Source organism: Chionomys nivalis, chromosome 13 (genome assembly GCF_950005125.1).
Source record: "Chionomys nivalis chromosome 13, mChiNiv1.1, whole genome shotgun sequence".
NCBI classification, from domain to species: domain Eukaryota; kingdom Metazoa; phylum Chordata; class Mammalia; order Rodentia; family Cricetidae; genus Chionomys; species Chionomys nivalis.
In genome coordinates, this window is record NC_080098.1 from 22,635,204 (window position 1) to 22,650,429 (window position 15,226).

The window sequence follows — 15,226 nt, forward strand, 5'->3', positions numbered from 1 at the left end:
TTTTGGAAGTTGTTTACATGCACTTTCTGTTTACTTAGGTAACATAATACCTTTCTGGAGTCTTTGATGGAGTTGAAGAATAGATAGTTATAGTTTTTCTTAGTTATGATAAAATATAAAGTAGATATAATATTGTAACTATACTTGCTTGATAACTGTTTTGTTATATGTAATTCTACTATGTTAAAGTTAAAACCTTCCTTTTTATTTAAACAGAAAAGGGGAAATGGTGTAGGAGGTCTTTCTGTATATGTGTTGCTTTTATTGATTAATGAATAAAGAAGCTACTTTTGGCCAGTGACTTAACAGAATAGAACTAGGCAGGAAAACTAAACTGGATGCTGGGAGAAAGGGGGCAGAGTCAGGGAGAAGCCATGTAGCTTTGTCAGAGAAAGACGCCAGATGGAATTTTACCTGGTAAGCTACATTCATGTGGTGATACACAGTTTAATGGAGATGGGTTAGTTTATGATATGAGTTATCCAGAAATACGCTTAAACTATTGACCAAACAGTATTACAAAAAATACAGTTTCTGATGACTATTTCGTGGCCTGGGTAGCCAGGAACGAACAAATAGTCTTCTACTAAAGCCTACTAACCACAAAAAAAAGCAAATCAGAAGCAAATTTCTTCACTAATTCTAAAGCCTTCACGTATTACTCCACTCTTGTATTTCATTATTCTTTCAACAAGTCACCTAGGTAGAAGTAGCTGGCAAATCTGCATCTCAGAACACTCCACATTCCAGGTTTTCTGCATTGTTTTAATTGAAAAACAAAAAGCATATAATTTATACCACAGAACACATTCTAATATATGTATGCCCTGAAAATTAATTAAATAAGTTAGTTACATATCATTACCTTTAGTATTTTATGAGATCATTTAAAATTTACTCTCTTAGCAAACTTCAAATGTGTTGCATTATTACTAACTGTACCATGCTGTACAAGTACAATTTTCAGATATCCCCAAAGTCATTCTTTTTAATTTGACTCTGTAACCTTTAACCAATCTCTTCCCGTTCCATTCAACTCCCAGTCTCTAGCCATTGTAATTACCATCATACTCTCTCTCATGAGTTCAACATTTTTATTTGAATATTTTGACTCTTAAACACAAGATCATTTTACCTTGCATCTTCTGTAGCCAGATCACATAATTTCCTTGCTCAGATGGGTATTCATGGTATAACAGGAAATCATGACATTGCTAATGTCAGCACATTCATTTTAATTCTTCCTTATTTATTATGCGAATCAACATCTTCATTATTCATTCAATAGTTTTGTTTCTGAATTGGGAACTCTGCACAGAAGCCTAATTAGGGAACATCTTCCTTTTCCTTTGGAAGGAGGTTTTGGTGTTCTATAATATATCAAGGGCCACTGGCTGTCACCATACTGTGGATGTTGGCCTGGGTTATGCAAGTCTGGTATAGAAGAAGGAGGGTCCCAAATGCTGTATATGTAGGAAAGCAGAATTCAACTTATTCATTGGGCAGTTGTGTTCCCAGTTCACATTTCTCTTTAGCATTTTTGTGTAGTTCAACATGACTCTTCAAAGTTGTACTGTTCCCCTTGAGGGTGACAGGTACAAGGTGAAGGATGGAGAGACCTGATAAAGAAGAAGACTGTGTTTCCGTTGGTCACGTCACTGCATCATCTTGATTTCATGAAGTGTTTTATGATTTTAATGAAAAGCGAAAATGACTCAGTATGTGTAAACAGGTTAGGTTGTCAGTTAAATCTGGGTATTTATCAAAAAGAAGGGAAAACGAATAACAGAAACATTTACAAAACATAATCTGAAAAGAAAGGTTTATAGGACTTAAAACTCTTTTGATATCCATGAAAAAACATTACAGATGTCAGTATGTACTTGCTTGCTTGACAATGTCAAGTATCAATGGGGATAAAAATTTATGATGATATCAAAAAAAAAAGGAACTCAGGAGAGGAAGTGAAATAATCTTTCTGTACACTGTGTGAATATATGTTGTTATGATTGTTTTAATAAACAAGCTGACTGGTTAATAGCTGGACAGGATCCAGTGATGTGGGAAAGTCAAACAGAATGATGGGATGAGAAATGGTGGAGTCGGAGGAGTCACAAGTCAGATGGAGAATGAGTCAGACATACACAATGGGATAGAGGTAAAAGCCAGGAGCCTTGGGCAGCACAGAGATGAATAGAAATGGGTTACATTGTAAGAGCTAGTAACAAGCTTGAGCTATTGGCCGAGCATTTATAATTTATATTAAGTCTCTGAGTCAGTTATTTGAGAAGTAGCTTCAGCTTATTTGGAGCAGGCAATCTGGACAGGAAAACTCCATCTACAAGAGACTCTCCTGCCTTTTCATTTTTGGTCAAAGTTGAGAGAACAGCAAAAAGTAAAACCTATCAATAGAGCAGAGGGTTTCCCTCAAGTGATTGTGCCAAAGGACTACGGTCAGCAGTTAATTTTATCTTGGCAGTGCCTTGTTTTTGTTTTTTTTTTTTTTTTGAGACAGGGTTTCTCTGTAGCCTTGGAGCCTTTCCTGGAACTAACTCTTATAGAGCAGGCTGGCCTTGAACTCACAGAGATCTACCTGCTTCTGCCTCCTGAGTGCTGGGACTAAAGGCATGCACTACCACCGCCTGGCTTTGGCACTATCTTTTTAAGCACAGAAGAAAAACAAAGTTATCCTTTTGAGATGCTGCAATGATTATAAGGGTCCCCATGCTAGGAATTCATTCTCCTGTAAAGACTCCTTTGCCTGAGGCTCTCTCTTCCCCTCTCTCTCTCCCCTCAGTCTGTCTGTCTGTCTCTGTCTCTGTCTCTCTCTCTCTCTCTCGTGTGTGTGTGTGTGTGTGTGTGTGTGTGTATGTATGTGTGTGTGTGTCTTTAATCCTCTAAGGAAGTGCAGCTTTTGCATAGCAAATAAGAAATTTCAATTGTAAAGTTATATCTTAAGTAGAAACCAGTTTCTACTACCCTGCTCTATAAACTCTGAAGATGTGAATGCTTCCACAAACAGACTCCAATTCTCTACAGTGATAAACTCAGGAAATGGCAGGTTTTATCTTAAAACGAGTTCAATTGCTACACAAAAGCACTCATCCACAAATAATAGAATTTTCAAATTGGGATAAGTGTGCTTTTAAGAATTTTTATTTTCAACGTTTATTTCAGATAACACTTATGGATCAGGTAACAGAGCACTGAATTATAGAACAGATAGGAAAACCTAAAAGGGAGAAAAAATTAGGGCAGGTCTTTATTAAAATTTAAAGTATGTCTTTGCTAGATTCTTATAAAGAGTCAAATAGGGTATTGAAATCTCTGGAGATCACCAGTATAATTTCTTTATCATGTTCCATTTAAAATTTAATTATGCAGTCTACAACAAAAAGAACCTGATCAGTCTAAATAGGTCAGGCAGTGAGTAACTTAATGATATTCTGAAGTTTTCCTTGTAAGGAGTCTTCTTCTAATAGTGTGTTACACATCAGAACACCGTATTATAGAACAAGTGTAATTTAATCCCGTCACTACACTCTTAAAAATATCTATAAAGAATGAAATGTTTTGATTTAGGGACTTTGGAGAATTAATGAAAACCATGTTCTGGATAGTGCTGCCTGTGATTGATGAGACATATTTGCATATTCAGGTGCTCCTCCACTTATGATAAAGCTGCCTCCCCACCAGCTCATCACAGGTTCAAAATACCCCAGATGGAAACTACAGCTAACCTATTAAATGCTATAGTCTTTTCCACCTTATCTTAGGCATGCTCATAACCCATATAAGAGCCTATGGTTGGGCAGCCATCTGACACAAAGCCCTTTTATAATAGAGTGCACACTGTTTCATGTAAAGTACTGGAAAGCACTGGCCATGCAGAGCACATAGGGCATCAACTGTGTCCCATGGTTGCATGACTGATTGTGAACTGTGGATCCCTGTTATTATACACATGAGAAAAGAATGGTAGAACCAGGATCTCTAATCTGGAAAAGAGAAAATTCAAAATTTAAAGTATGGTTTCTACTGAGTGGATCGCTCTCTTGTGACATTTTAGGTTGAATCATAGTAAGGCAGGACTTATTGTTGTCATGTATTATAACAAAGTCAAGTGACTACGTATGCACACACATATACCCCCCACTGCATAATTTAATGCTTGGAATACTTTGTTTTGTCTTATTGTTATTATTTGTGAGTATGTCTGTGCATGAGCATCTACATATGTGTGTGTGGCCATGTGGAGGCCCAAGGTTGATATATTTTCTCTTTATTTATTGATGTCACATCACTTAATTGAACCTTGAGCTTGCATACCTGATGACTTACCCTCCTGACCCTCTCCTGGCACCCCGCCTCTGCTTCCCCAAGCTATAACTATAAGCATCAGCCACATCTGCCTGGCTTCTCTGTGGACTCTGGTGATCCAAACTCCAGGGCTCATCTCATGCAGCTAGTGCTTTACCTCCTGAGCCATATCCCCAGCCCTTGGTAGACTTGGTTTTAAATCGTCAAACATGTCATTAATAATTAGAAATCTAGGCACTGAAAAGTGAAATCTGAATTAGTGATTTTTATATATTCACTTGTTCTCTCTCCCTCAAGCTACACCTAATATTCTACATTAATTCCCTTATTATGATAATAAAGGAAACACCGTGTAAACATTTTAAATGTATCATACCACTTATTTCTCAGAAAGCTTGTTCTCTTATTGTCTCCTTTACATATGAAGGAAAACAAGGCATTGTGAAATGAAGGGATGCACACAAGTTCACAGAACTAAATGGCTGGGCAGGGACATTAATAGAAGTTCGAGTTTGGATCCAGAGTACAGATGCTGAACTATTTTTCTGGGCAGCTTCTTATAATGCAGTATGCTGCCATCCCCTACATAGTAACACTACTCAAGTGTTAGAAAAAAAGAAAGCAATTAGCTAAAGCTGGCCTGGAATGAACCACAGTATTAACCATCATGTATCCATCACTGGCTGTGTGCCAGGTACTTAGCTAACTACTTTTCATGGATCATCTCCTTGTAGTGACTCTATGAGATGAATATTAGAAGGTTTCCAAATTTATAAATGAGGAGAAGAGGCAGACACATTATATTCACATAATCAGGAAATAGCAGATAAAGAATTCAAGTTTATCTGAGCCTCATGCCTGGTCTTAGAGACTCTATACAGACAAACACTCAACAGTAACTACTCTAGACAGCGTATTAACAGCCCAGCCAAATAAATGGAACTCTTTTGGGGCTAAAGATTATAGAACATTGAGCATAGTGGGAAGAGTGAAGGAAGGCAGAAATCACACACCTCTTCCAACATTGTGGATTGTTCTGATCCCATACCCCTCCATTCTCAATTCATACATTTATCCATTCATTCATTCAAATACCTATTAATTAATTCAAATATCTACTTACTCAAACAATCAACACTTATGCAAATATTTATTCAGTGCCTACTATGTTCCAGATAGTACTAAGCATTGGGGCTAAACCTTGAATAATAATGGGTTATCAATATATTTTTTATTTAGTATAAAATGCATAAATGTCTCCTGGAAAATGACATGCATGTTGTCGCTGGGAACTTTAGAAATAATAGAAAGAATGTAAAAGTGTCCAGGGCAAAGAAAATCTTATCAAAAAAAAAAAAGTTTTCCCATGCTGTGTCAAGGAGAGGGGTCAGGAAACCTTTCTATACAGTGAATATGAAATATTTTTGCATTGTCACGCTGTGCTTTTCCTACCCCAATGAATCAACTCTGACACTACAGTGCAAAATCAAGCTTAGATTATATATCAACAAATGATGCGTCTTTACTCAGTGAATATTTGTTTACAGGTACAGGCATTGGGCTAGATTTTGCTTGTGACTGTAACTTGTCCCTAACCCGCCAAATGAGTGGGAGATCATCTGTGAGAAGAGAACAAGAAACGGGGAGATAACAGAGCACGTGGGGGAAGAAAGAAGAGCAGATTACTGACTAGTTCTCACTTTCGTTATTCTTGTTTTTATTTCTAAAATGGGGGCTTACATAGTCATTCAACAACTATTTTTTGATTGCCACTTCTTTTCTGTGTCTGGCAAAGGGTGTAATAAATTGGGCAGGCGATGAGGATATTGTTCTGAGTCTGAGTAGGAAGACAGCCCCTCATGACCATGGACAGACACAGAGATAATAGCAACCACTGCACAGACAACACGTGATGGCAATGGAATGGTGTGTACATGTGTCTCACAAGGAACTGCTAAGTACAGGGTGCTCAGGAGAGGGTTCTCTGAGGAAGGAAGGGTGAATAAAAGCCAGTGGTCCAGAAGAGAATGGAAATGGAGAAAGATAAGAGGAAGGCAAGCATTTGCAGTGGCAGAACAACGAGCTAATCCACGAAAGTCAGTGATCAGCTTGCTTTTTCTTTCTGTAGTCCAGAGTTCCCAACCAGCCATGATCCTCTCCACAGTTATGACTTCTCCCATCGCTCTTAGAGGCTAACTTTAACCTAGACCCTCCCTCACAAGTGTGCCTGAGGCTTGCCTTCTAGTTGCCAAGTTCACAATTCGTACTAACTATTGCAGATGCTTCCTCTCTCTTCTACACACTGTGTAGAAGGGCAGTGTGTCTAGCACTGGGGTCGTCTCTACCTTCCCTACTAGATTAAAACACCAGAGAGAAGAAGTTCTTCCACGGCGCTTACTCTTGGCATATACCTGGCACTCACCATAGCTCTGTTAAATTAGTGAGTAAATAATGAAATGCATCAATATGGAGCTACAATGAATACAAGACCCAGGATAGTAGAGGATTTACGAAAAAAGAAGGAAGAAGTGTGCGTCTATCAGCTCTTTACTGAATAAGAAGTTGACCTGGAAGAACAAATGTATTTATCTACTACTTTCTAAGGATCCCCAGGGAGATAGCATTTTGTATTGAGGACAACGAGAAATATGAGTTTGTGTTAGCTACCAAAGCTTCCACAGAGAACTAAAGCCCTGACCTTAAACCCTCTAGAGCCACAAATAGCAACTTGAGCCACATGAGCTTATCTTAATTCCCTTTCCTTATACCTTTCTTCCTTGTTGCTTCCTGACCAGGCACATCATGACATAAATATGGTTGATGAAAAGTGGTATAGTCCATTTCAAACCCCAGAAAACAAAGCTCTACACATAGTTTAGGGGTTCCAGGGCCAGTACTCCACATGTAAAACTACAATGAATGACTTTGATCTCACAGTCCCAGAGAAGCAATTTTATTGCCTTGGTAAAGAGTCTCAAAGACTAATGTAATGCTCATTCCTTGTAAATTAGGAACTGGCGTTTAATTCCTTATATGGATTCTTCTTGTCTTATGAGGAGGCCTATGCTCTGATAAATACATAAACTGAAAATACCATTAAATCAAAAAGTATATGATGCACCTAATATATTGAATTCCTTATTCTGTAGTACAAGTCACCCACAGAGTGGTTGTCATTTCCTCCTGGGATCAAGGGGGCTGATCCCAAATTTAGAAATCAGAATGTAGTGTCACATCGCCTAAGGGTAGTCTCAGAAATGTCCAAATCCCCAACATAATGTCTAATGTGGTGTATGGAGACTTATTGTTTAGGCCAATGCCCTGATTTTTCTTTGGGATCCAAGTAGTGAAACTGAGAGAAGAGAATGTTGGGAATTGCAAGATCTAGGGACATCATGGTGATACTATTTTCCCACTATCATAGAAGATTTAAAGAAAAATTATTAATTAATGCTGAATTTGAATGCAACAGGAAATATTAATTTTTTCTTTCCTAAAGCTAACCTTTAGCTCTGACTCCTACTGATTGATACAGAAATCCAGTAGAAGGTAGCAGCTCGCTCCCATGCCTAATTATTTTAGGTTTCCCTGGCTGACACTTCATGTTCTTTGCAGAGTATTCGGAGTTGTAGGTTCTGTGTCTAAGAGCCGGCTCATGAATCTCTCTTGCAGTACTTAACATGCTTCTGTGAAAATCTATTAAATCCCTTTATATTCCATACTGTTAAGTCTATAACCAGGGACTGTGCCAACAGGGAATTGAAGTCCCTTTTCCCTCTTTCAAAATCAGCAGTTGACGGCACATGATGATATTAAAGCTTAAGTAGCTGTAAGGCCTAAATATATACATTTACTCTGATATCCAAGATGCATTTTTTCTTTGTATAGGCATCATTTACATTAAAATCCAGCTTATCATTAATTTAGTGTCTCCACTCCATTGAACAATTGGAATCTCATCATGATTTCTTTTGAACACATCTACCTAAACTAACCACCCTTCAAAAGAAAAAAGAGATTTGGGGAAACATTATTATAGGGGTAGAGAGATGGCTCAGTTGGCAAGGTTCTTGCCTTGCAAGAATGAGGACCTGGAGTATATTTCCAGAAGTCTTTTTAAAAGTTGGGCATGATGGCATGTACTTGCAATGCCAGCCCTGTGAAAGCAGAGACAGGCAGATCCCTGAGGGAAAGGGGATAGGGTACCAAGAGCCAGTCAGACTAAAAATTTCAACACTTCAAACCAGAGAGACTTCCTTAAAAAGAAGAAGTAATAAAAGAAGATGAAGAAGTAGAAAAAAAAAGAAAAAAGATGCAGAAACTGCAGCAGCAGCAGCAGAAGAAGAAGAAGAAGAAGAAGAAGAAGAAGAAGAAGAAGAAGAAGAAGAAGAAGAAGAAGAAGAAGAAGAAGAAAAGAAAAAGAAGAAGAAGAAACCCACACCACAGCAACAGAAATGATGACCCCACACACACACACCAAAAAAACAAATAAACAAAAAACCCACAAGGTGGATGGCACATGTAAAATAACACCTAAGGTTGTCCTCTGACTTCTACATACACAGACATACAATTTACCCAATATACATGAATAACACACACACACACACACACATACCCAAATAAATGGTTGTAATAGAAAAACTATTGCTGAAATGTCTTTTGCTACATGTAAAATAAAAGAAAGAAGTCACTTGTAAGATAAAATTATTGTTTTCATGGTTCAAGGAAGGGAGCAAGCATCCTATTTGTGGGACACTTCAAGACGAGTATTATAGGCAGTTGGTTTAAATGTTTGTTTTAATCTTGACAAGATCGTTGGTTTTTAATATTTATAATATAATTACAATGCTTAGAGTGCATGTTGCTCATGTAATCTAATATTTTTCTGGTGGCATATTATTACTAAGCTTTAATTTCAGCAACAGCAAGAATTCAAAAACACATTTAGGTTGTCATTAGCAATGGAAAATGGAGCTGTTGCTTGTTCAAGCTCCTTGTGCGTGGATCTTGTTTCAACTTCAAAGCATTTTTAGCTTTTGAGATACAATCCATGCTGCATGATTTGTGCATTTGTACAGGGTATTATCAACCTGTGACCAGTGACTTGAAAGTAACACCACGGAAGGCAATTAAAGGTGAAATATTTCACTCCCCCCCGCCCCCAACACACACCCGAACAGTTGTTTAAAGGCTTTTTGGGAAATTTCACGACAGTCAAAGCCAATGAAAATGGAATCATAACGGTGTTATAAAATGCACTGTCTTCCTTCCTAGCCACCACACATCACTAGCTGGCAGTTGCCTGGATTGCAATTTTCCATTTCTCTTAGATGTCACAGTCAGAGCATGCTTTTATGACTAAAAGGATAAAAATCTCCAAGTGTCATGTTCCACTAATGATTAGCCGACAAACAAACAAAATAACTACAGATGCCTTGTTCTAAACGGTACCCAGGCATCAGAGGGCTCATTTTCTAGTGACAGGCGGAAGAGATCTGAAGACAGGTGGACAGCTGAACAGGGTTGAAATACCGCTAAGGCGGTGCAAGCAAATGCTCGCCAAAGAAATGGTTTAGACACTAAGGGGAGCGTTCATTGCGAACTAATTACATTATTTTATGTTAATGTGAGAAACGAAATACTAGTCAATGGATATATCCCAAGCCGCCCCTGGAGAAAGCCAGCAGAGCACCTGAGGCTGTATTAGCTGCATAATTGAGAAACAACTAACCCTATTTCTCACACTTTCAAACAAGCCTGAAAATGACTTCAAGTTGCAGTTGGAATTGAATCGCCACTGTGCTGTTGATTTTCAACATTATTCAACAATAGAATAACAAAAATTCATGACAAAAAATAAATAGGCTCATTACCAAAATACCACCTAGCAAACTGAAGAAGAGAGCATTCCGTCCCTTGGGTAATAAACCAGCTACAACAGGAGATCATTCCTGGGGAATACATGAATGGCTGCTTGGTATTCACAATAAAGCACTGGTTAATAGAATTCAGGAAGCTCTGCAGATTTTCAGACATATGAGTAATTTTCATCTGCATGATTACAGCACGGTGTGGGTCTTCTCTGACAATACAGAGGTGGTCCGTGTCTTAGCCATAATATGAAAGTTTGGAAGTCATTCCTCATTCCATTATTTCAGGATTAACTTCTTCACCACAAACATGAGTAGACACATAGCTCTCCCCCTCTGCAAATGATGGGATGCTCAGCCCTTGATGGCAGACGTTTTCCAAGTGGAAAAGCATTATGACAACAAATTCAGCAGTGATACATAACTTAGAACACACTCAGAGGTTTAACTCTGCAAACAGGCAAACCTTTAGGATGCTTCTTTGAGATGCTCTCCAAAGAATGAAGACACACACTAAACAGTTTTTGGAGGGGGAAGGCAACATCAATCACAATTCAACAAGCAAGCTTTTTTTAAACATATAAAAAGCAGCTAGACTCCTTCTCTCTTCCAGGTTGTGATGGCCCATAACCTCCCATTTCCTAGTGCTGGTCAGAATCACATTATTTGTTCCTTGTTCTGTCCTTGAGATTATCTTAATGATCATTCAATAGTTTCCAAACAATTCCCCTGAGTCATGCTAATTAATTTTCAACTGGTTATTAAGTACCTTCAAATACTAAGCACACGTTTCGGTGCTAAGGCTGGATCCTAGATACACAATGTTCAGTACAATAGCTTTTAAAAGATGGTACCCCATGACTTTCTTTTTTCTCTTTTTCTTATTTGAACCACTAAAAGATTTACAAGGTTCTTTAGGAGAAGCACAGGGTTCTTTTCTAAGTCAATTAATCTCTGAATACAATAATAATTGATACATTCAAGAAAAAAGTATCTCAGATTATCAGTTCTTTTGACTCCAATGAAGAAACCAGCACTTTTATGATTTCTGTGGCAAATATATATATCTGTCATCTATCTATCAATCATCTATCTATCATCTATCATCTATTTATCTATCATCATCATTATCTATCTATCTATCATCTATCTATCTATCTATCTATCTATCTATCTATCATCTATCATCTATCTATCTATCATCATCTAGCTAGCTACATCTATCTAGCTATCATATCTATCTATCTATCTATCTATCTATCTATCTATCTATCTATCTATCTATCATCTATCTATTTATCTAGCTATCATCTAGCTATCAATCATTTAAAGACATAAAAAGAATGAGAAAGATTTTGAGAAATCATTCTTAGATATTAGCTTTGTTTCTTCTTGATGACATGGCTTCCACGTGACTCAATGTGTCATACATAGCCTCTTAGCACAATAATGAGAAAATGAGAAGCCCACTTAAAGAAGACACAGAATTGTTCTCTGTACGCCTCGAAAATCAGTAGGAAAATAAGAAAAGCCAGCTGCTCACCTTGGTGGACTTCCAGATAATTCTGTGGCAGTCTCTCTGTTAGACAAAAAGAAAATGAGCATGATTTAATTCATCATGGTAAAAATCAGTCATATCATGTTATGCCACAAGACAATATGTGAAGATGATATGGAACATGCAGTTGATTTATTTCTGCTTAATTTCCATAAACATTTCAATGGCTACTTTCAAAGGAAATTTTACACATATGTAACATAACTGCTTCTACTTTCTGTTGGTAGACTTTAACTGTGGTTAAGACACTGCAATTTAAAAATGGACAACATCACCACTGAAACTGCAGTCAGTGGTTTGGTCGAACTCAGGAAAGTTTTAGAGATTGTCCTAAGTCCTACGTCTTCTTTTTTTTATTGTTTATTTATTTATTAAAGATTTCTGCCTTCTTCCCGCCACCACCTCTCATTTCCCTCCCCCTCCCCCATCAAGTCCCCCTCCCTCATCATCCCTAAGAGTAATCCGGGTTCCCTGCCCTGTGGGAAGTCCAAGGACCACCCACCTCCATCCAAGTCTAGTAAGGTGAGCATCCAAACTGCCTAGGCTCCCACAAAGCCAGTACGTGCAGTAGGATCAAAAACCCATTGCCCCAGCACTCGGGAGGCAGAGGCAGGCGGATCTCTGTGAGTTCGAGGCCAGCCTGGTCTACAAAGGGAGTTCCAGGACAGGCTCCAAAGCTACAGAGAAACCCTGTCTCGAAAAACCAAAAAAAAAAAAAAAAAAAAAAAACCCATTGCCATTGTTCTTGAGTTCTCAGTAGTCCTCATTGTCCTTTATGTTCAGCAAGTCCGGTTTTATCCCATGCTTTTTCACCTTTCAGAAACAGAATTTTCTTCCAACCCTGAAACAGCATTTCCAAATGGACTTGCCTGTATAGCCCGAGAGTTCAGCCCTAAGGATCCCATATTCAAGCATCTGCATGGGACACAGGATGAGATGTCACACTTAAAATTCTTTCTTCTATTTTGTTTCTTTCTTAAAAATGTTTGAAGGTCAGCCACAACTCCACCTCACTATATTAATGAATGGCAGGTGTGGTGCCATCCAAAACGCTGAAGGACGTGATGCTAGACAGAAAGGACAACATAAAAACTGACAATAGAGACGTGGTGCACAGCCTTAAAGCCCCATCTCACTGTTGCTGAGCAACATCTCCTCTTTTCCATAGTTCAAGATAGTATCTATTCAATTAATATAGGTTACTTCTGTCATTTAAATGTTTGCTATATTGCTATATCCCAAGAGAAGTGTGTGCACAAAATTCTCAAGAAAATAAATTTTCTGAGCACACACACACAAAAAAGGACAACATCCAAAAGGAAAGATGGTGAGAAAAAAAGTCCCAAACTACCTTTTATATATTTTCAATGAAGTAGAGCATGGCAATCTCTTTCTAAGAGTCACTTAAGAGCAGAGGACGTTGGAAATGTTGCTATATGTTCTTGGTCACCTGCAGCTTAGAGAGCAGTATGGGCAACACAAAATTCAATTCTTTCAGCAACAGATTACAGCTTCTCTCTTTTTTTTTTAACTTCTTCCTCATGATGCACTGTGACTTTGGATTGCTGAAGACTGGGGCTATCATAATTCAAATGTGTAAAAGAAACATGAATAACAAAAGGCTGAATAATGTAATAATAAAAATGACCAGACACTAATTTTAAGACTAACTTTCTCCTAACCAACACATTGTGCCTTTCAATTAAAGATTTGTTCTTGTAAACATAAGGGAACAGAGGAAAGTCAGAGCAGAAAAAAGTTTTATGCTGTAATATTTTTTAAAGTAAAAGAAGGAGTTGCAAAGATGGCTCAGTGATTAACGGGATGGACTGCTTGTCCAGTAGATCTGGGCATTATTCCCAGCACCCACATGTTGGCTCACAGCCATCTGCAACTCCAGTTTAGGGGAGCTGATGCCCTTTTTTGGTCTCCATGGGGAATGTATGTATATGGTGTGCAAACATACACGTAAACAAAACATCCTTACATGTTTTTTTTTTTTTTTAAAAAAAAAGTAAAGGAGGGCTCGACTCTAGACTAAGGGATTGAAGATGTAATTTTCAGAAGCAGCAATTTGATGTTTAATTTAGTGTCATGTGATCTTTGAAGAACTCTCATTCAAGATATTTACACATATAAAAAAATCAAAATATTTACACACCGTAAATGTGGCTCACGATCACCCAATGGTTTTTTGATGGAGGTGGGTCTTGTATTAATCTGTTGCTTTCATTGGTTAATTAATAAAGAAACTGCCTAGGCCCATTTGATAGGCCAACCCTTAGGTGGGTGGAGTAAACAGAACAGAATGCTGGGAGAAAGAAGCCGAGTCAGTGAGTCGCCATGATTCTCTCACTCCAGACAGATGCAGGTTAAGATCTTTCCTGGTAAGCCAGCTCGTGGTGCTACATAGAATATTAGAAATGGGTTAGATCAATATGTAAGAGCTAGCCAATAAGAGGCTAGAACTAATGGGCCAGGCAGTGTTCAAAAGAATACAGTTTCCGTGTAATTATTTTGGGGCATAAGCTAGCCATGCGGGTGGCTGGGTGCCAGGGACGCAGCCCTGCCGCTCATATTACAACAGTTTTTGACTTTACTAGAACTCATGTTTCAACCTGGTTAGGAGGGTCAACTATTTCCTTTACTCATTCAAGAAGTCTAAATAAAAAATTCCATACTCCAGGAACCTTTCTGGTCCTTGCTTCTAGAACTGCCTGCCTCTTTATACCTACTGTCTGTGGCAGTGTCTGACTACTGCAGGGAAAGGATGATTCTCACAGTGCCATGTTCCCTTCAGAAGAAATATGAATGATTGTGAGTTCAGCTCTCTTAGAAATGCTCCTTTCCAGCAATCATATAGTAGTGAGGCTTCTGATTTCCTTACTGTAAAAATAGCTTTTGGGGAGAAAGTTTCCATTCTTTCAGTAAAACTACCCCGAAGGCATTGGACACCACCATATTGTTGAATCTGTACATGTTCATCTACTTTTTTATATGTGTGTTCATGGGGGTGTATGCGCACGTATGTGTAATTTGGGAGTTTACACATGCCAGAAGATGTTTTTGGGTACCTACTCTATCAATTTCTGCCTTATTCATTTGAGACAGAATGTATTTCCCCAAAGTATCATTGGTAAGAGGCTTAGCTCCCACCTGGTAGACTCATGCATTGAGAAATGACTCGATAATGAGGGTCCTGATGTACTCAGTGCATAATATCTCAATGGGTTTATCATCTGACAGCATTGTTGGGAGGCAGTAGCAGTGAGGATATAGGGACTAGCAGGAGAATAGATCAGGAAGAACTAGTTCCAGGAGGGTGTGCCCTGCTCTCATTCCCGGCTCCTTGTATCTTTGCTCTCCACTTGACCCAAGGGACTGAAAACTTTGAAACCGTGAGTCAAAATGAGTTATTTCTCCTTTAAATCTTTCCCTCCCAGTGGTGAGAAAGCAACTAACACAGTGACACAGG

At 38.3% G+C, this 15,226-nt stretch overlaps 1 protein-coding gene across 3 annotated transcripts in view; it reads right to left on the reverse strand.

The window, feature by feature from the left end:
* Nucleotides 1-15,226, reverse strand: part of Celf2 (CUGBP Elav-like family member 2) — an 826,738-nt gene that overhangs the window by 397,735 nt on the left and 413,777 nt on the right. For all 3 annotated transcript variants that reach the window (XM_057788195.1, XM_057788197.1, XM_057788190.1), the window contains one exon: nucleotides 11,737-11,772. Coding sequence is in view for 1 of the 3 variants with exons in the window: in XM_057788190.1 (XP_057644173.1) it covers nucleotides 11,737-11,772 (36 nt within the window). In the remaining 2 variants the exon portion in view is untranslated. The remainder of the gene's footprint in view (nucleotides 1-11,736; nucleotides 11,773-15,226) is intronic.